We start from the raw sequence: 21,080 nt of genomic DNA on the forward strand, positions 1-21,080 counted from the left end.
GATCTTCACGACCCAGGGATTGAACCCAGGTCTCCTGCATTGCAGGCAGACGCCTTAACCTCTGAGCCACCTAAGATCAATTCTAAGACTTGGCTTATTAAAACACAAGTATTCTTTGGATATAAGCCTAAATTATTTCAGAAAAGAAAAGTTTTCTTAACCTTTGAGAAAACTAAGCCTTATTTATGAAAAAGTAAAGGGAATGACTGAATTCACGATGACATATAAAACAAGCTGTACTTCATCCCTTGAGCAAAAGGCCTACAGAACTATTTAAAACCCAAAAGTGCTTGAATGTACTCTCTCATTCTTGCTTTATCCCCCACTCTACTACCCCAATTCTCCTCTGAGCTCCAGCAATCAAACAGTTGAGCTTTGCCTTCTAGCATCAAATTCCTAACTTCACCCAGACTGAGGCATCCTACCCATCCCCAGAGTCAACTGGCTTTTGCATTTCATCTTGCTTCTCATAATTTGCCAGCTCTCACCAGTCTCTTAGCAACCAACATGGTTACAGAGAACAAAGACAAGTCACAATGAGCTTTAATTTCTTCTTAAAATTACTCACAAGTGAAAGCATTAGCTGCTTAGTCATGTCCAACTCTTTGCGACCCCTTGGACTGTAGCCCACCAGGCTCCTCTGTCCATGGAATTATCCAGGCAAGAATACTGGAGTGGGTTGCCATTCCCTTCTCCAGGGGATCTTCGTGACCCAGGGATCAAACTTGGGTCTCCTTGCACTGCAGGCAAATTCCTTACCACCTGAACCACCAAGGAAGCGCCCACATTACTCAAAATTCCTTAATAAAGTAGGGCTTACAATTCAGGTTCTCGGTCTTATTCCTCCCTTTCTTCTTCCCCTCTTGTCATCCTTAAATGGACAGAAGGTTTACATGGTGAAGGAAAGAGAAGGTCACCCAGCTGGACTCACTCCTAGTCTGGAGAAGCAAGGCCCAGTGTCACCTGTTTTACCTTGTAGAAGATGCAAATGAACTTAGCCTTCCCCTCCTATGCATGTAGTCATATTAAAAGACAGAAAGAAAGCAACTGGAAGAGGACACTTTTAATCAAATATATCAAATGGAGTGACTGCAGTGATAAGTCAATGCACAACTGAAAAAGCCCTTATTTCACTGAGTTGATGAGAGAGTGGATGTCCGTTACATTCTCCCTCATTTCTGTACTTTGATGGTTTTATTACAATGCTATCTGCCTAAGACAGCTGCTACATTAAACAAACCGCCTCCTAGGCTCTATATTACCAAATGTGAAGTTCGAGGGTTAGACCCCCTATGGTGGTCTTGTATCTATCCTGATGCCTGTTTATGTTTCAGAGTCGCTCTGTCATGTCCAACTCGACTCTGCAACCCCATGCTCTGTAGCCCGCCTGGCCCCTCTATCCATGGAATTCTCCAGGCAAGAATACTGAAGTAGGGGTCCTACAATATAGCACATAGAACTCTGCTCAACATTATGAGGCAGTCTGGATGGGAGGCGAGTTTGGGAAAGAATGCACATGTATATGTGTGGCTGGCGGGCTTCCCTGAGAGCTCAGTTGGTAAAGGATCTGCCTGCAGTGCTGCAGGCCTGAGTGCGATCCCTGGGTTGAGAAGATTCCCTGGAGAAGGGAAAGGCTACCCACTCCAGTATTCTGGCCTGGAGAATTCCATGGACTGTTTAGTCCATGGTGTTGCAAAGAGTCAGACATGACTGAGCAACTTTGACTTTCACTTTCATGCATGGCTGAGTCCCTTTGCTGCCCACCTGAAACTATTACAACATTGCTAACTGGCTATACTCCAATATAAAATAAAAATTTTAAATAAAATAATAAAAAAGAGAATACTCGAGTGGGTTATGATTCCCTTCTCCAGGGAATCTTCCTGACCCAGGGATCAAACCCAGGTCCCCTGCATTGCAGATGGATTCTTTACCATCAGAGCCACCAGGGAATACTTACGTCTCAGAGAGAAATGGCCAAAGATGCAGAATCCCAACATGCTGGTGTCAGTGGCCAGATGCTAACCCAGTGTTGGAATTATCTGGAAAGGTATGTACTTAGGTACTATTCTCACCATAAAACTCTTCTCCCAGGACATGTGTGTATAAACCATGCTATTTGACAGTGTCTGCAGTGTGGGATGGAAAGCAGAAATGTCTATAGCAATTAATGAAAAATAAGTCTGCTTTAGAACTGTGGTGCTGGAGAGGACTCTTGAGAGTCCAAGAGATCCAACCAGTCCATTCTAAAGGAGATCAGTCCTGGGTGTTCATTGGAAGGACTGATGCTAAAGCTGAAACTCCAGTACTTTGGCCACCTCCAACTCTTAGGCCTTCTTTATTTCATACTCTGAGTCCTTTTCCTTTCACAAACAGAGGCTTTCTGCTTTTACAAGTTAATCAGTGGCCAAGAGGTGACTTCTCTGCAACACTGCTGCTGCTGCTGCTGCTGAGTCACTTCAGTCGTGTCCGACTCTGTGTGACCCCATAGACGGCAGCCCACCAGGCTCCCCCACTGCCCTCCTTAACTTCTCTGACCCAAGTCCTCCCTGGTCTTCCTCCTCACATCTTTGAGTCAGTCTTTCCAGTCTCCACTCTCCTTAAATGTTGATACTTCCTTTCCAAACTTTCTTCGTATTTGATATATAATCATGTGCTTTTAAAACTTCAAAGATCACCTATATTTTGCTTGCACACTTTCTGTATCCATCCCAAACCTCTCTCACAAACTCAACACGCACATTCAAATGTTTCCTGGACTGCCCCACCTGAACTTGCGAGAAGCGTCTCAGGTTCAGCCTGGGGACCCCCGACTCATCTTCTTCCCCACCTTCTCGCTACCCACCTGCTTCTCTCTGCAAATTCCCTATGTGAACACACAGTACAACTACTTCCCTGCCCGAGCCAAGGCGGGGAAAAGGGATACGGGTCTACTTTCAAATAAGATTCTGAATGTAAAAACTTAACCCTGATTTGTTCAAGTACAGTTCTACAGGCTTGCAAAGAGTGTATGACAGAGTGGTTATACCCCAGTATTCTGTGCTTTATCAACTTCCTTGTCGTAAAACAAACAAAAAGCAAACCCTTTTTTTTTTTTTTGGCATCATAACAAACCTAAAGTGAACTTCCTTTCTGTTTCTTATATTTGAACAACCCCTTCGCTGACATTACATATTTACTTACTTAACAGAATTCTGACTTCCAGATTTTAGGATTTAACTTGTTTTTCATTGTATTCTCCAATTATTCCATACAACTTCATGAAAACCCTTTCCTACTAATTGTATAGCATTAATGTATTGCTTGCTTTCAAAGTTTCCTGTCTTAACATCTGGAAACTAAACAGTCCTCAGGGCTAGAGCCACCACCAGTCTCTACAGGGCACAGATCACAAAAGTATGGGAACAGATACATACGCACAGTGGGAAGGGCCCAGGATTCTTCCTCCTGACAACTCTTCACAATGCCAGGAAGAAGGAGATTCTCTGAAACGTTCCTGAGGTCTCTCCCTCTCAAGACTACTTAGCACTTCTGCAGGTAAGTGTGTAAAGAAATCTGAGGGAGGTGCCATCCTAGGGTCAAGTGTCCACAGTGGAAGTGGGTCAAAAGGAAAAGACAGATGTGACTCTGCATTTCATCCCAACATGCAACCACTCTGGAGTTCTCTTGATCATTAGGGCACATCACCCCAGAGAACTAGTGGAGAAGTTTGTACAAACCTCCCGCTCATAAACCCCTGAGTATAAGGGATACATGGGTCACAGTTCCACAGGTAACTTAGTTACACAGGTGTTATGATTCCAGAGCCCCATCATATAATTTACGGCTGGAGAGCTGAGTCAGCAAAGGTAGGAAGCAGCTCACAATCCGAAGATGTAAAGGATGACACTGACAGCTTGGTTTTAGTCTGCACAGTAGAATATTCTTAGACTGAATTCCCATTTCTCTTTTTCTTCCATTTCTCTGCCATCCGACTTATTTTACATCCTGACTGAGCTATTGCAGCAGCTTTCCAAGTGGGTTTACATCCCACATCTACCACTTAGTAGCTCTGGGCCACTGAACAAACTACTGAATGTGTTTAAGCCTTAGTCTCCTCACCCTTGCGTGAGTCTTTCTCACCTGAAAAAAAAAAAAAATGAGGGGAAATCCACAGCTGATCTCACATGGATGTGTTGGGGATGAGATAATGCAGCTAGCGTTGTGATGTTTTGCGCTCTTTTCCCTCAGATATCTGCTTTCCACAGCGAAAACCGTATGTTTCAATGAATCAGCCACATTGAATGGCTGGATTACTTTGCCACTCTGTGTCCCTCTCGTGTACTTTCCTATCTCAGGACCTTCCATCCTGTTCCTTTTCCACTCCCCAAAGCCTGCGCCACCCTCCTATTCATCTCTCAGCTTTCAGCAAGTCCATGAGACTGTGATGTTCCCAGGCAGATAGGAAAAGCGGATGACATAGTGCCTTCAGTTAGGCTTCATGAATTTATACATTTCCATACATATTCATCTGTGATTCTGCCACGGTACCAGTCATAGAGCTTACACACAATAACATAACTTTCACCATCCGTTGATTGGATTCACGAATGGAAAATTCTGATTTCTTCACTATAGCAAGTTAGCCTGCTAGGACATCTATACTTGGCTTGAATACTCTTCTGAGTACTGATACACAGACTATTATTAAAACAGTAGAGTTGTAAAGAAAACAGGGATTAGCTAATACTGTCCAAACACATGCAGCTGTACTCCGCCCATATAAATGATGGTAGGTTCCAAGAAAACATTTTAAACTCACAAAAAAATTAAAGGATTGGCAATGTCAACTAGTTAAACTCTTTTATACTAATTGTACTAAAATGTTACTTCACAATACTTAGCTATATTCTACACAAGAATATTATTCAACTTGAATTTCTTAGTAAGGAAAAATGCTCCTGGTGGCGCTTGTGGTGAAGAATCTGCCTGCAATGCAAGAGATACAGGAGACTCAAGTTTGATTCCTGGGTTGGGAAGATCCCCTGGAGAAGGGAATGGCAACCCACTCCAGCATTCTTGCCTGGAGAAACTCATGGACAGAGGAGCCTGGTGGGATACAGTCCGTGGAGTCACAAAGGGTCAGACACAACTGAAGCGTCTTAGCACTCAGGAGGCCACAGAAAGCTTCCTCTCTCACCATGAAAGATATTCTTGATCATTCACCAATATTCCTTCAAGAGTTCTTATCACTAATAACTTTTAACATGTAACAGTTTTAACAAAAGTATATGAGATGTTATAACTAGATCTTATATTATTCAGTGCTTAGGTTCAAGAGGTTGTTTCATACAAATGAAATTTCTAAAACCTCAGTAAATACCTTGGAAGCATTAGCTATTGGAATTCTTTATTAAGTATTTTAGAAATAAATAACAATTTTTAAATTAAATAATCACTACCTAATTTATCTCATTTATAAATTTAGATTTTCATGTAATAGGTTTCCTTAAAGTGGTACCACATGTATTTTGGAGTCTTCTTGATAGAAAGGATATTTTATATTATTCACTTTTCCCTATCTACCAAAGTCACCCCTAAATTTTTAAAGATTACTTTATTCCTCAGTAATTTTAAAAAACTGGATTATAATTACTAACCTAATATATTTTAAACTACATCTAAAACATATCTTTATCCAAGAATGGTATGACTACATATTCAAGCAGTCTAATGAAGTTAATATGTTCATGCTAATTCAATATCAACTTATCAAAAATTAATTTTTCTCTAAATTTGTATTCTAAGAAGAAATATTAGTTTTAAAAAATATTTCTATAGTGTCATTAAATAATGTAATTAGTTAATAGGTCTCAATAATAGTTTCAAATCATTAATATTACAGTATAAGCAATTCATAACATTAAACTTCCAAGTTAATACAATCCACACACTCAAATGCACATGGAAACAATTCCACTCATATTACACGTGCTATGTAAAAAAAAAACAAAAACAGATGAGTATTAGGCACCCAGATATAAATATTAAGAAAGTTGCTTCTAGCCAGTTAAGAAAAATTAAAAGCAAAGACAGGTTTTCACTCCAACAATGTCCTCAAAAGGTACCTGAATCACTAAGGACTTCCCCATCAATAAAGTGGTCACCAAACTGTTTAAAAGCTGTTCAACATGTAAGTGAAGATAAGAAAGATGATCACACAAAGCAAAATATTGTGTGCAAATACGAATGCAGAAAATTGGCACGTTATTAGGATGGAATACAAAATTATCATAATAAATACTTGGAACCATTATTTTTGGCAACATCTTTTAATCTGACCCAATGTTTGTTTGTTCTTATCATAAGTTCTTACAAAAGTTGAGACAACTCAATGTCTGTCACCAATAAGTGAGTGCATCTCAATGGAAAGTTTGACTTTATGATTTTATCTTGAAGAACCTAAAGAAATATCTTTACTATTTCTCCATAAAAGCAATTAGTATGGGGCCTACTACTAGGGCCAGTGTGGCAATAGTTTTCAAACATATACACTTGCCATGTGCATACACATGTACACATTTTTCAAACATGTATGCCTGACCAATAGCTGTACTACTGAAACTTGGTTATTCACTTTATTTATTCATGAATTTTTTAGATTTTTCTTTTTGTTCAAGAAAAGTCAGCTACTCCAGTGAAGTACAGTGGCGGAAACCTGCTGGCTGGATCTCAAGCATAATGCCTTGTACCCACCCCAGAGAGTCCCTAGTGCTCCTCATAGAGCTTCTCAGAACTTTGAAATCCACTGGCTTAGATAATTTTTATCAACTGTAAAACTATAGCAGGCACATTTTCTGACTTAAAGAATCAAATCTCAGGTTTAGTTTGTATGACTTACTGCTGTGCTATTTTTAACCTTCTCTAGGCTCTTTTCCTCTGGATTTAAAGTAGATTCTGTGTGATTGAACCAATCAGAAAGCAGAAATTTCTCAATATACCATTGATAAAACATGCTTTAAGTACTTTTGCTTTCAGGCATTTTAATAAAAAATGTATTTTAGCATAGTTAAAATATATTAACAACAATTGTATTATCAGGTAGATATTTTAACAGATGGTCAATTTCCAGTTTCTTTCCCTTTCCCCAGCCCTGTTATTTAGTAAGTCATTAAAGATAATACCAGTTGAAAATACATAAACAGAATCCTCCCTCCTCCCAAACTGAAAAAGTAAATGTACTGAAACAAAGGTGAAAAAGTGACTTTAAGTGCTAAGATGTTGTCATCTACACCCACTGTACCAGCTTGGTCCCTAAAAAAAAGATGATTTCCTTCATGTAAGATCATGACAGATGTCATAGAAGATTGAATAAAAGTCTTACCCTCTTCATCAGAAACATCAAGAACCTCAGTCATGGTCTCAGGAACATTTAGCTTGTGTTTTTCAGTGATAGTCTGGAAAGACAAAAATCATTAATGTTCAGCTTAAAACAAAGGATTGAAAGAATCACAGAGGAGAACAGTCAGTAGCATCAGCAAGTGATCAAGTCCTGAGCACGCCATCTTCTCCATGTGGACATTCTGGAAGCTTAGTCTCTTATTCTCCTTTATGGAAGTTCCTTTGTTCTTTCTGAAAATAAATGACCATTTACTCCAGTGAAGTTGTTAAGAGAAAGTTCATTATTTTAGGTTCCCATTTGCAAAACACATTCTTTAGCAATGTGGAGAAAGCAGATTCATGTTTTCAGGGCTTCCCTAAAATGGACTAAGGTATGTCTCCAGACAATCTTTAAAAAGAAGCAGTGAACACAAGCAATCTATTACAAACAAAATCATTGGTTAGAAGTTTTAAGCAGTGTGACAGACTTGGGCAGAAAATGAGATGCATCTGTTCTGGACCAGAAGATCAGCAGTGGACAGTCACTCATCCTTGTGGTCTTTTACTGGGTACAATTCTGGTTTGCTGCTTAGTGGCCTTCCTGAGTAGCACCCCAGAGCTGCCAAATTCTCTGCCTTCCAGCCCTGGCAGACCAGGTAAGGTTATGAGACCATTCTCTGGCCTGGCTGCCTAAGTTCAAATTCTAACTTCATCACTTATCAGCTATGAAGCCTTAGCAAGTCCTCTATTTTTCTATGCCTTAATTCCCTCATTTATAAAATGGGAATAATAACACTACTTCCTAAAACTATTATGAAGATTAGATGAAACAATATATAGAAGAGCTCTAAGAACAGAGCTTAGAATATAATAGTATTCAATAAATATTAGCTAGCATAACTTATCATAATAATTTGATATTAAATTAGTCTTAAAAACAAAGGTCCTCTCAACTTTTTAGTCATTCAGGCACTCAAGAAATATTTTGAGTGCCTATTCCATGATAGGCACTGTTTAGACACCAGGAATACCAAGGTGATTAAAAACTAAAGATAAAAAGTCAAATCCCACAACTTTAAATATCACTTAGAGATGGCTGAGTCTCTTTTTTCTGTATCCCTGTCTCTTGTTTCTGTATTGAAAGTGTATTAAGTACATCAATTGGCATAGCCATGAGAATGTTAAAATACTAATCTCTCAGAATAAAGAGTATAATCTTCAACTAAAGACACCAAAATACAGTCAATAGGTTGTCAAGGTTTTTAAACTTTGCTGCATAGATATTTCAGACTTGTTTATCTTTAGTATCCCATTACCAGCTCATTTCTTTCCAAAAGCAGTAGAGAACTTCAAATATATTTATAGGGAAATTCAGTTGATTAATATGAAAATATATTTATATGTGTGCTGTGCTTAGTCTCTCAGTCATGCTGACTCTTTGCGACCCCAAGGACTGTAGCCCACCAAACTCCTCTGTCCATGGAATTCTCCAGGCAAGAACACTGGTGTGGGTTGCCATGCCCTCCTCGAGGGGATCTTCCCAACCCAGGGATCGAACCCAGGTCTCCTGCATTGCAGGGAGACTCTCTACTGTCTGAGCCACCAGAGAGGGCCAATATACAGGTATAATTTCTTTGTATTAAGAGGGATTGATTAAATCATAATGTGATACTGAACAACCTTTCAGTGGCTTCCCATTTTCTTCAGAAAAAACTTCATACAGTTGATCCGTAAATAATTCAGGTTTGAACTGCATGTGTCCACTTATATAAGGCTATTTTCCAAAAGTAAGTACTACATCACTACACGATCCGAGGTTGGCTAAATCCATGGATGCAGGACGGGGCATGGCTGACTGTAAGTTACACTTGGATGAACTCCCTAAGTTGTCAGGGGGTCAGATGAACTGGCTCCGATAATGCCTGGTGATGTAGCTAGAGGCAGGGAGACCACATCGCTCCCCCAACCCTGCATCTGTGTTGGCAGCCACGTTCTCTTCCGCCTCTGTTTTCCTCCCAAATCCTTTTCTTTACAATAAATGTTCTCTTCTCTTTTCTTGGCTCATGTAAGATGCAACTTCCTTGAAGAAACACTCCTTGATCCTCCCCAATGAATGTATTTGTTTAGCCATGTTTATCTGCTATTACTCACTCCTACAACATCACATGAACCACATCACACACATCTGTATATGCCTCATCCGCCTCCTACCTGAGTGCGAGTCAAGAGATGGTTTCTGAACCAAAAACACAGTAGGGGCTTCTTAAATACATAGAGGAATAAATCGATGACATAAAATTATGCAAAATACATTTAAAATTCACACAATGACTACATAGATTTCCTCTGGGGAAGAAAAGTAAAGGAAGAAATGGAGAAAGTCTTATGTTATCCAGATGAAGGCGCACTGAAGACTAGAGTAGTAAGTTCAGCTTTCCAGAATGTTGCTTCTGGTGTTCAAATAGTTCCATAATGCCTTATTCACTGAAAACAAATTAAACACTGTAGGAATGACAAAAGCATCTATCCAAAATTATGGAGACTAACAGGTGGTAAATTAGTATTTGATGAACAAATTTTAAAAATATACCAATTAATCATAATATTAATTTATGAATTTAACACAAAAAGATGATAATCTAAGTTCTATATCAATGGTTATCAACTCTAGCTGCATAAAATAATTATTCAGTTAAGGTCAGCTCAGTTCAGTCACTCAGTCATGTCTGACTCTTTGCGACCCCATGAATCGAGCACGCCAGGCCTCCCTGTCCATCACCAACTCCTGGAGTTCACTCAAACTCATGTCCATTGAGTCGGTGATGCCATCCAGCCATCTCATCCTCTGTCGTCTCCTTCTTCTCCCGCCCCCAATCCCTCCCAGCATCAGAGTCTTTTCCAGTGAGTCAACTCTTTGCATGAGGTGGCCAAAGTATTGGAGTTTCGGCTTTAGAATCAGTCCTTCCAATGAACACCCAGGATTGATCTCCTTTAGGATGGACTGGTTGGATCTCCTTGCAGTCCAAGGGACTCTCAAGAGTCTTCTCCAACACCACAGTTCAAAAGCATCAATTCTTCGGCGATCAGCTTTCTTCACAGTCCAACTCTCACATCCATACATGACCACGGGAAAAACCATAGCCTTGCCTAGACGGACCTTGGTTGGCAAAGTAATGTCTCTGCTTTTTAATATGCTATCTAGGTTGGTCATAACTTTCCTTCCAAGGAGTAAGCGTCTTTTAATTTCATGGCTGCAGTCACCATCCACAGTGATTTTGGAGCCCAAAAAAATAAAGTCTGACACTGTTTCCACTGTTTGCCCATCTATTTCCCATGAAGTGATGGGACCAGATGCCATGATCTTAGTTATCTGAATGTTGAGCTTCAAGTCAACTTTTTCACTCTCCTCTTTCACTTTCATCAAGAGGCTTTTTAGTTCCTCTTCACTTTCTTCCAGAAGGGTGGTGTCATCTGCATATCTGAGGTTATTGATATTTCTCCCGGCAATCTTGATTCCAGCTTGTGCTTCTTCCAGCCCAGCATTTCGCATGATGTACTCTGCATATAAGTTAAATAAGCAGGGTGACAAGATACAACCTTGACGTACTCCTTTTCCTATTTCGAACCAGTCTGTTCCATGTCCAGTTCTAATTGTTGCTTCCTGACCTGCATACAGGTTTCTCAAGAGGCAGATCAGGTGGTCTGGCATTCCCATCTCTTTCAGAATTTTCCACAGTTTATTATGAACCACACAGTCAAAGGCTTTGGCATAGTCAATAAAGCAGAAATAGATGTTTTTCTGGAACTCTCTTGCTTTTTCCATGATCCAGCATATGTTGGCAATTTGATCTCTGGTTCCTCTGCCTCTTCTATAGCCAACTTGAACATCTGGAAGTTCACGGTTCATGTATTGCTGAAGCCTGGCTTGGAGAATTTTGAGCATGACTTTACTAGTATGTGAAATGAGTGCAATTGTGTGGTAGTTTGAGCAAACTTTGGCATTGCCTTTCTTTGGGATTGGAATGAAAACTGACCTTTTCCAGTCTTGTGGCCACTGCTGAGTTTTCCAAATTATTAGAGATTATAATTATTCCAAATAATTATAATTTTTAATATAATTATTAGAGAAGTTTAAAACATATTATTGCTTGGGTCTCAACACAAGTCAATTAAATCTGTATTGCTCAAGACAGGAACCAATTACAGGTGTTTAAAAAAATTTCCTTGGGTGGGTCTATTGTGCAACTCAATTTGCAACCTGTTACACTTTCTTGTATTAAGAAAGGGCATAGATTGCAGAAAAATGACTTTTTTTTTGCTTTTAACATATAGGATAGAGAAAATGAGATCCTATTAAATTATGACTGCTGGGGAAACTTTAAAAATAAGTCTAAGTGTAAATTAAATGATTTAAAAAGTTAAGGGTTATCTACTGTATTAAATACACCAGAAAGTCAGTTTTTTTGCAGAAATATTCTAGAGTAATTGTCCTTCACTGGAAACAGTTTCACAAGAGGATGCGTCTCAATTTAAAAACAACTGATGGAAATATACTTTAAATGGGTAACTTATATTGCTCAACATTCTCAGTTTCTATTTCAGATGCTGATAATGTGACTATTTTTTTTGAACTTGTGACAGTGGAACTAGCTTTGCATTAGTTTGGTTATTGCATGCTATTAAAATTACTATCAGCCAATATATGTGGCAACAGAAAAAGTAACACACTGATCATATTAGCCTGGGATGTTTTTTGGTACAGATGTTCAAAATGCCTTCTATTTACAAAGCAGTAAATATAGGATGCATTTTTACATGGCATAGTGCCTGACCTTTAAAAAATCATCAGTAAATATTTGTTAAATGGGTAATAAGCCTTGTACTCATGACTAATGATAAAAGAGATGAAAAAAAAAGTCCCTTTAAATGAAGCATCCTTTGAAAACTTGATTAGCCAAACATAAATATAGTTTTGTGCAACTCCATCTGAATAGTCCACAGAAAACAAGGATATAATTAAATGATCATAGGCATCTTCTGCTATAGAATCTCAGATTCTATGGTCAAGACTAGAAACAACTTTAAAATTAAAATGAGCGTGCACAAAGCATAAGTTTAATAGGATGCAGTTAAATCATACGTTGTGGCAAAACCAGTATGTGATGCCTGGCAGACTTAACTTACATCATAATGAGGACAATAAAACATGAGCTTTTAACATGCTATTTTTGCAGATGGGGATGATACCTGGTTTGTTTCATGTGGAAGAAAACATGTGCTTTGCTGCCCTTCATCCGGTGCCTCCACGGTCAACCATTCCCTTGGTGTCACACACTCTGCCAGTCGCAGCGTGCTGAGCGACCCTGGCTAGCCCACACACAGTCTCCACCAGTACTACAAGCCAAACCTTTATGCCAATTGCACATGTTAACATAATTTTTGTATATAATTTAAGTACTATGTAAGTAATATTTTTCTATTAAAAAAAACTAAGGTTAAAGGCTTGGAAAGTATCAATGAAGGTGAGTTACCAAAAATAACTGCTACTCAGGTGTGGTTGAGACAAGTATAGCACATTGGGAAAAAATACGTCAAAAGTTTTAAAAGGTTCAGCATTCAGATTAGTGTTCTGAGTCAAAAGTTTTAAAAAGTTCTGTATACAGACTCTCTCTTTGAGATAACACATCAGATAAATTTATATAGATATTATAGGATATACACATGTACCCACAATACAGTATGTATTATTGATATTCTTTGTGCAAGAATAACAACTTTTAGCTTTCCAGTCAGGGACCTGTATTCAAAGAAATGTTCTGGACTCCATCTTAAAAGGTGTCAAATGATTTACATGTATTTACTGCATTGCCATTTTTATGATTCCCACTTTATCTGACTCATGGTATCATATAAGATTTAGAACTGATGTTTAAACGCTAATATAATGTCATTTTTATTTTAGTAGGTTATTCAGTATGTATGCCCTACATATCAATGATTATATGCAACATAAAACATGATCACTTTAAAACTATGCAAATAACTGATGATTGCTGATCAATCATCTGAGCCACTGCTCCCTGGTGGCTCAGATGGCAAAGAATCTGCCTGCAATGCAGGAGACCCAGGTTTGATTCCTGGGTTGGGAAGATCCCCTGGAGAAGGGCATGGCAAGCCACTCCAGTATTCTTGCCTGAAGAATCCCATGGACAGAGGAGCCCGGTGAGTTACAGACCATAGGGTCACTCAGAGTTGGATATGACTGAAGCGACTTAGTACGCACGATCAATAACAAAAGGATGACTCCTATCTCACAGCTCTTCCAAACTGCATTAGGAGATTGAGCTTGTTGGCTTCCGTGGCCAGAAATGTGTCCCTCCCACTTTGATGTCCATTCCGGCAAACAGACAATTATTGTAATCCCTGGAGAATGCTCAACTGTCTCACATTCCCTGCTGCGTCTTCTGAAGTCAGAAAAGCAAAGGTTAAGGAAACAAACTGCAATCCCAAAATGTCTCACAAATTTCTGAAGTAATGACTTTTCCTTTACAAACTGCTCCCTTACTCTCTTCTCCACACAATGACTTTATTCATACTTTGGGATGAAGAGCTCTGGAAGGAGGAATAGCTAAGGAGACTCTCTCTGATGCCAAAGAACTCACATGGCTGCTCAAATGGCACACTGTACTAAGTGAATGATGTGAAGCTTTTATGTTAGGTGTGTGGCTGTAGCTCAGCTAATACATTCAAATGGTAATAATATTAAATTTAATTTGGTTTATTTTACCTATTATTAAATTGCTTCATACTATTTGCCTACCACCAGTGAGTAGTTCCAAATAATTTTCAGTGAATCTACAGACTTTAGAAATAATAGTCATAGCTTTAAATATCATCATTATGTGGACAAAGAAAGAATAAAAATCTCTTCTGAAAAAGAATATAAAGTAGGAAGACCTATATTACAGGAGGAATAAGTTTGTATTTTCAATCCTTAGACCCAAATTCCATTTCATAAAACAATAAAACCCATAATTCTAAGAATCCAATTCTTAAGAGAAGTAGAAAGTAAAGTCAGGACAGTAGCAAAACATGTAACCGGTAAAACTACCCATTTAGAGAAATGGGGTTCTTGTTTGATTAATGTGGGTGATGATTTCTTATTTTGCCAACTGAAAGTGATTAAAATCTAAAACATTTTATTATGTTTTATATTTATTTGCTGGCTTTTCACATAGAAATTTGATTGCTAAGTACGGTGGTTTTTATTGGAGCAATGTTTAGCAAGGCAGTGTAAAGAATAATAGATACAAGAGAAAAAGTTCACGGAGGAGCTTTGGGGCGTTTTCACATCCCCCTAGAGCTACATGTGGAGATATGACCTATGTCTGATTTGTGACAAAGTATCTGAGAACTATGTGGCAATTGTATTTAGAAAGCAGTTGCTCCTCTTTTAAAATATAGCTCTGAATGGTTCAAGTATAACTCTAAGTAATATTTATGAGCCTGAGATCACTTTGAAACATGTAAATTTTATAGATTTGGTGATATTAAAGAAGATTTTCTTACAAAACTTAAAATCTCATTTTTCACTCACACTACACTGTAAGTTATTGGTCGGGAGGAATAATGTTTTTACCACTGATGACTCTTCAGCATCCAGCATGGAATCCAACACACCTTTTATACCCAATAAACACTAAATGAATGAAAGAAAAGCAGGTCACGATAGCAAAAGATGCCACCTAGTGGCCATTTTATAAAAATGCATATACACGATTCCTAGAACGTGTAAGAGATGATAAAGTTGAGAGACGACTAGAACAAATGTTTAGCCAATCTTGCCATCTAAAGTTTCACTTACCTGTGACGTGCACACTGTTTCAAAGGTGCCAAATAAAGACATATGTAAAGGTCCCTAATATGAAGATTCTCCCGGTATAGGAAACCATACAGTAAGAAAAAGCCATTACGATTCATTCATATACAGTGACTCAGGACAGTGCTAGACAGTGACAAGACTTGTTTTTCTCCTATATAATTTATGAATGCTATGCTTTAAGTCTTTAAAAATATTGTGGTACACTGGCCAAAGATTTTTCTTGGGGAAACAAGCAGTGCCATTCTCTTATCTAAATTCAGTCTGTGTCTTGCAGTTCATTAATACAGTTCATTAATACATCATCCTTACACTCGATTTAAAACTTCACATCAAACTACTCCAACATCTGTCATCAGGGACTTGCTGTCAGCCTGAAGAACAAAATTCTCTTCTTTTTCTTCATATCTATCAAAAGAATCAAGAGTTCTAAAACTATATGCATCACTCCTAGCTTGGAGCATGTATTAGAACCTCATTCAGAATTTTTTACTTGTTGGTTCATGATCTCATTGGATCTCATCTCTAAGGAACAGCTAATGATCTGCTGTTGCTCTACTTTTCTACTTTACGAAGAGAAATTACAGAGCTGCTGTTCTTGCTCAAAGAGGAAAGTTAATAAATAAAAGCAAAGAGAAGAGTACTTTTAGCTGTGAGTCTCCCTCTCAGGAGGCCTCCTTTAAGCTCTGCTCCAACTGAATAGCACAAAAGCATTAGGAATGATTCCATCATGGTCTTCACTGTTCCAGAGTTTCTCTGGCACAGGCCAGTGATGATCACTGGCCTAAAGAATCAGCATTTATATTCCATATAGTGAAAAAAAAAAAAAATATATATATATATATATACTCTGTCAAGATGCAGACATGGTTTTTCTCCTAAGCACACTCAATTTTCTTTTTGAATAAAAAAAATACTCAGAAATAGGAAGAAAATCAGGATGAACTGTTCTCACTGCGAACGCATCTGAGCCAGTCCTGAGCTAAGAAGGGGTCAAGGTCTTCCCAGCGTCTGGAGTGACCGTCAGGCTAAGATAAAAAGTGGAGTGTCCTACCACTTTGCCAGCAGTAGGTGTCACACCCAACTCCAGCAACAGGGCAGAAGAGCCAGAGAAAAAGAAGTCAGTCACAGAGAAAGGGCTAGGTGTTGTAAAATTACAATTCACACAATTTATATAGATTTATGTTGACAAAAGGAAGCTGAAATCCCTGTATGAGCTGTGTAAACGTGTTTACATCTGCATACTAAAGCACACAGGCTCTACAATATGTTCACCCAAAGTCTCTACAACCTGTTCACGCAAAAAAGTTCAAACGCTCAAAACATTTTGTAAATGAAAATGCCTGTGGCTTAAAAACCACAACAACGGAGCCAAAGTCCATGCGTTCCTTTTACTTACCGTGGTGGTGGTGGTGACCTCCTCCGTTACAACCTTCAGGGTGTCCACCACCGAGATGTAGCCCAGACGCTTAGCAATCGCCAAGGCAGTGTTGCCATTCTGAGGAGCGAGCGAGAGAGAAAGGCAGTGAGAGCCGGGGGAGGATGGAGGGCTGAGCCAATGAGCTCACCCGCCGCTCCAAGTGAGCCAGCATTTTCTTCCAAAACAAGGCACAGCCTAGGAAAATCACTAGTTTTTACCATTACATCTGAATCTTCTTTGTAACTTCTTCAAACTACAGCCCAGGTCACCATGGTAACACAACAAGCTGCATCTGCCTGCTCTAATAAGAAGCACTCGATTGCTTTAACCCTGAGGTTGTCAAGCAAGCGCTCCGAATTCTGTACTTAGGAGAGTCACGTTTGAAGCCGGAAGGAGGCCTCCGAAGAAAACTATTCAAGAATCAAGTACACTCAGTCCTCATCAGAAGTCAGGCCATCTGCTGCAGGTAAGATGTCACCACAGGGAACGCGGCAACATTTCGCTACAGCTGTGCAAGAAGGTCTCCGTGCAGCAGAAGAACACAAGCAAGCAACTGAGGCCCCAGGCCGGGCCACTGGGGACCCCGCTCGGTTTAATTGCACCGCTTAGTTTACATTTCAATGGCTCCACATCCCAAAGAGCTTCGTCGGAGCCAGCGGCCTCGGAAAGCGGAAAGCGTACTCCCTTAAGACGATCGGGCGGGAGGGGTGGACTCCGCTCCAGCCGAGAGCCAGCTGGAAGCCGAGCCCGCTTCCGCAGCCCGAGCCCAGGGCCCCCTCCCAGGAGGGAAGACTGAGTCAGGCCGCTGCGCTCCCTCCCGGGACCGGCGCGCTCAGAAATCACATGCCGATTTCTGGAAATCCCGGGCTTTCCCCCGACTGCAGAGGTTTAAGAAGGATGTGGGGTGTTGGGGGACTCAGCTCGGCCAAGCGGCTCCCGGGCAGGGGGATTCTAAGTCAATCAAAGGGAAAGAGGGGCGGCGTGGTGAGAGACAACCGGCGCCCCCTTACCGCGGTGGTGGCGTTGGGCTTGGCCCCGTGCTGCAGCAAGACGTTGATGATGTGCGTGTGGCCCTGCTGGGCGGCCTGGTGCAAAGGCGTGTAGCCATTCTGTAGACGAGGCAGCGGCGGCAGACCCAGCAGGAGTGTGCGGGAGAAGGAGGAAAACTAGTTAGCCTTCATTTTGACTTTCTTAGTCTTATTTACACCCAAGTCGGCGCGGAGGCCTGTTTCTCTGGAGCAAGATATCAATCACCAGCAACCCATTTTCTTAGCAGCAAAACTCCCTCACACCTTATGGTCCGCTAAACAAAAAGGCTGGCTTCTGAAATTAGCAAGATCAACAGACTCCAAATGGTAACTATTATTATATTTTCACCAATTAGCATTCTAATTAGCATTCAAAATGGATATGCTGAGCGAGGAGATTTATAATGAGGAAGAGTAATGTCACAGTGAGTCCTTCCCTAGGAAAAATGGAAGCATCAACTGAAACTTAGGAGGATCATACAAACCAGTGTTTGTCCATTGTGACTTCCTCTGGGCTAGCTTTGGCAATTCTAAACCAGTGACAGTAAATCTAAATCTTCTTTTCCTTTCAGAAAATCTTCAGTCAAAGATGTACACACTTAACAGAAGATTTCATTGGAAGCTGAGTGGCCCACTTTCAAATAAAAACTCCTTTAAAAGTAGGTTCTTTTAAACATTCTGGTCTAAACTTTACTTAGATAAAAGTTCTGCAACTGTGATTTGTGAAAAATTGCAGCTGAGGTTAGTGAGAAGCCAATCTTGCTCAGAACTCTAGTGAGAGCTAGGTATGGTACAGATTGGTTGCATACAGACATCGATACAAGCAAACGGCACTGGAATCCTTGGAGGCACAGTGAAACAGTAATAGCTGTCGTGTCCTAAGCGCCCATTTTATGCCAGATAGTGGACCTTATATTTATTCTCTTAATCTGTACTACCATTCTGAAAATGAGGGCTTGGTACACAGTAGGTGTCTTATAAACGCATACATGAACAAACGAGTGGATCATGAATAACTGTCCCTCTATTTCAGAGACGATGAAACTGGAGATAACGGGGCTAAGTAACTGTGCACAGTCATTCTCGGTTCAGACCCCAGGTAGGAGGTCATGAAGGCAATGACCGTCAGATTACTTCCTGATTGTCTACCGGCCTCACCCCTGATAAAATGTTATCTGCATATGTCAGACCCCAGAGTCCTGGGCTCTAAGTTATGAGTAGCCCATTCATACCTTAAACTTGTAAGAGTGCACATCCCCTATTTCTAGTGTCACTACCTCTTCATGATCAACATGCACATTTGCTTCTCCTGTCTACATGAAGTGACTATCTCTATGCTGTTACAAAGAACACTACAGGCCCAAAATAGAGTCACTTATGCCAGGCAACCCCACCACATTGGGGCTTAATACCTAACCTAATAGAAGCTTCAACCCCCCCCAGAAATGTAGTCTCAATTGGTCAGTCAGGAATTTTCTGGTCAGCACCAAGGAGGTAATCTGCCATGTGGGCCCCCTGCATATAAGGAAGATGAGGTAATCTGCCACTGAGACCCCTTCTGTCCACCGTACATAGGTTACCTTTATTTTTTTTTACGACTTCCTTGTTCTGCATTTAAAAACCCTTCCCTTTCTGTCTTCCTTGGGAACTCCTCCCTGCTTGCTAGATGGATGCCACCGATTCATGAATCATTCAATAGCCAACTAGAGCTTTAAAATTTACTTGACTTAAAAGACTTTTAAAAAATCAATGCACAGGGTGCCACATGATTCCGTCTATGCTTTCACTTGGGCCTTTCCATCCATGGGAATGTACCATATGTGTGAGAGTCTGTCTGAAGATCTCTCAGACTGGAATGTCATCAGCTCAGCCTTGTCTGCTGATATCCCTGTAATGGGATGACTCCAGGAACCTGGAAATATAAATCAACACCAGGGACTCTGAAAACATAGCTGTTGCAGGCACTCTACTCTCAAATCAGGCAATCCATGGATAGATATTTCAGGAGCATAAAATAAGTAATATTTATTTTCTTAAAAAAATTTTTTCCTTTCCATTGTGTTTATAAATATTATACCAAAGTTTTACAAACTTTTCCAAATTTTTATACCAAGTGATGAACGTTTGAAGAGTAAAGGAAATACACATATTTTCATAGCAACAAAACAATTTGTAGTAACCATGGTTACATATGAGATGTGAGGAAGAAAACTAAACTTATTCTCCAAAAGTGTCATTCTGTGTGAAAACATTCTGAAGTGTTTATTAAAAGACTGTCCTTTGAGGTATGCATCAATCCACTCCTCTGAAGGTATATGAAAAGATACTTCCAACTGCAAGTAAAATCTACATAGGTCACTTTTTAAAAACCTTAAAAGTTAAACTGAGATTTTTCTCTAAACTAAATGTCCATTTGAATGCAGATCAAACCCGAGGGAGACAAATGATGCTATCTAGACGACATGTTTTGCTTCTCAATATTATAACTATTTCAGCAGTCAAACACCTAAGATAAAAATATAGTAAATATTTTCAAGTTCTGCCAAAATCTCATTGCATTGCTGCATTAGGCCTTACAAGAGAATACCTGTTTCCAAAAGTCTTTCCTGTAGTACTTGTATGGGAACTGACTCAGCCAAAATGGTATTACACATTATTATTTAAAAGCTCATATCGGAGCTTTTAAATAAGTCTCCAAGTACAATTTCATGAGAACTCAAGAATTTCTCAGAAACTAGGTAGTCACCATTCTTGCTTGAGTCAGATTAGAAGTTTTGTATCTCAAATGTTACTAGTATAATTTTTAAAATAACTTTAATTCACTTACAAATATGCTTATCTATAGACATGCTTTTGTTTATGCTTCAAAGAGGATATGAAAAAGCTAACTTCCGAAATTTGTTATGTTTCTAATTAGTATCATCTTGAATGATGACTTTGAAAAATCCTGAATGTGCTCACAGTAATTTGCTTGAGCCTACTCACATAGCTGAAATTAGCGATTTGTGATACATAAACAATGCAATTACATACATCTTTGGACTAAAAAATTGGAGCTCCTAGGTTACACTATGCATAGTACCAATAGTTATTTTACCCATTTCTCTTCCTTTGAAATAATCTGAATGTACTGAAGTGTGGTGTTATGTTCCCATCATGCTTTGCAGGATAGAACCCTTACGATTACACTGAGAAACATACTCAGCTCTACATTATCCTTGAAAACCCCCAACCCAGGCTTACATATTATTGCCTCACTGAGCACGACCATGTGGTATTCCAAATGTGACAGAGTTCATTAAAATGAAAGGCAAGCAGTCCAAGTGGCCTAATTGTATTTTCTCACTATGGGATGAGGGCTGGGGGCTCTGAAACAAGGTAAAGGAAATCGGCC

The 21,080-nt window shown here is 39.6% G+C and overlaps 1 protein-coding gene across 11 annotated transcripts in view; it reads right to left on the bottom strand.

Annotated features, from left to right (window-relative positions):
- Positions 1-21,080, bottom strand: part of ANK2 (ankyrin 2) — a 268,452-nt gene that overhangs the window by 86,141 nt on the left and 161,231 nt on the right. For 6 of the 11 annotated variants that reach the window (XM_088836165.1, XM_088836160.1, XM_088836158.1 and 3 more), the window contains 3 exons: positions 17,669-17,767; positions 16,638-16,736; positions 7,364-7,436 (listed from right to left, as the gene is read on the bottom strand). In XM_088836165.1, the coding sequence (XP_088692291.1) occupies positions 7,364-7,436; positions 16,638-16,736; positions 17,669-17,767 (271 nt within the window). Of the gene's footprint in view, positions 1-6,107; positions 6,162-7,363; positions 7,437-16,637; positions 16,737-17,668; positions 17,768-21,080 lie in introns of all 11 variants that reach the window. The other 5 variants (XM_088836164.1, XM_055433969.2, XM_088836156.1 and 2 more) reach the window with 1 other exon arrangement.

The sequence above is a fragment of the Moschus berezovskii genome, chromosome 5 (genome assembly GCF_049115385.1).
Source record: "Moschus berezovskii isolate FMDL1 chromosome 5, NW_MosBer_1.0, whole genome shotgun sequence".
NCBI lineage: Eukaryota > Metazoa > Chordata > Mammalia > Artiodactyla > Moschidae > Moschus > Moschus berezovskii.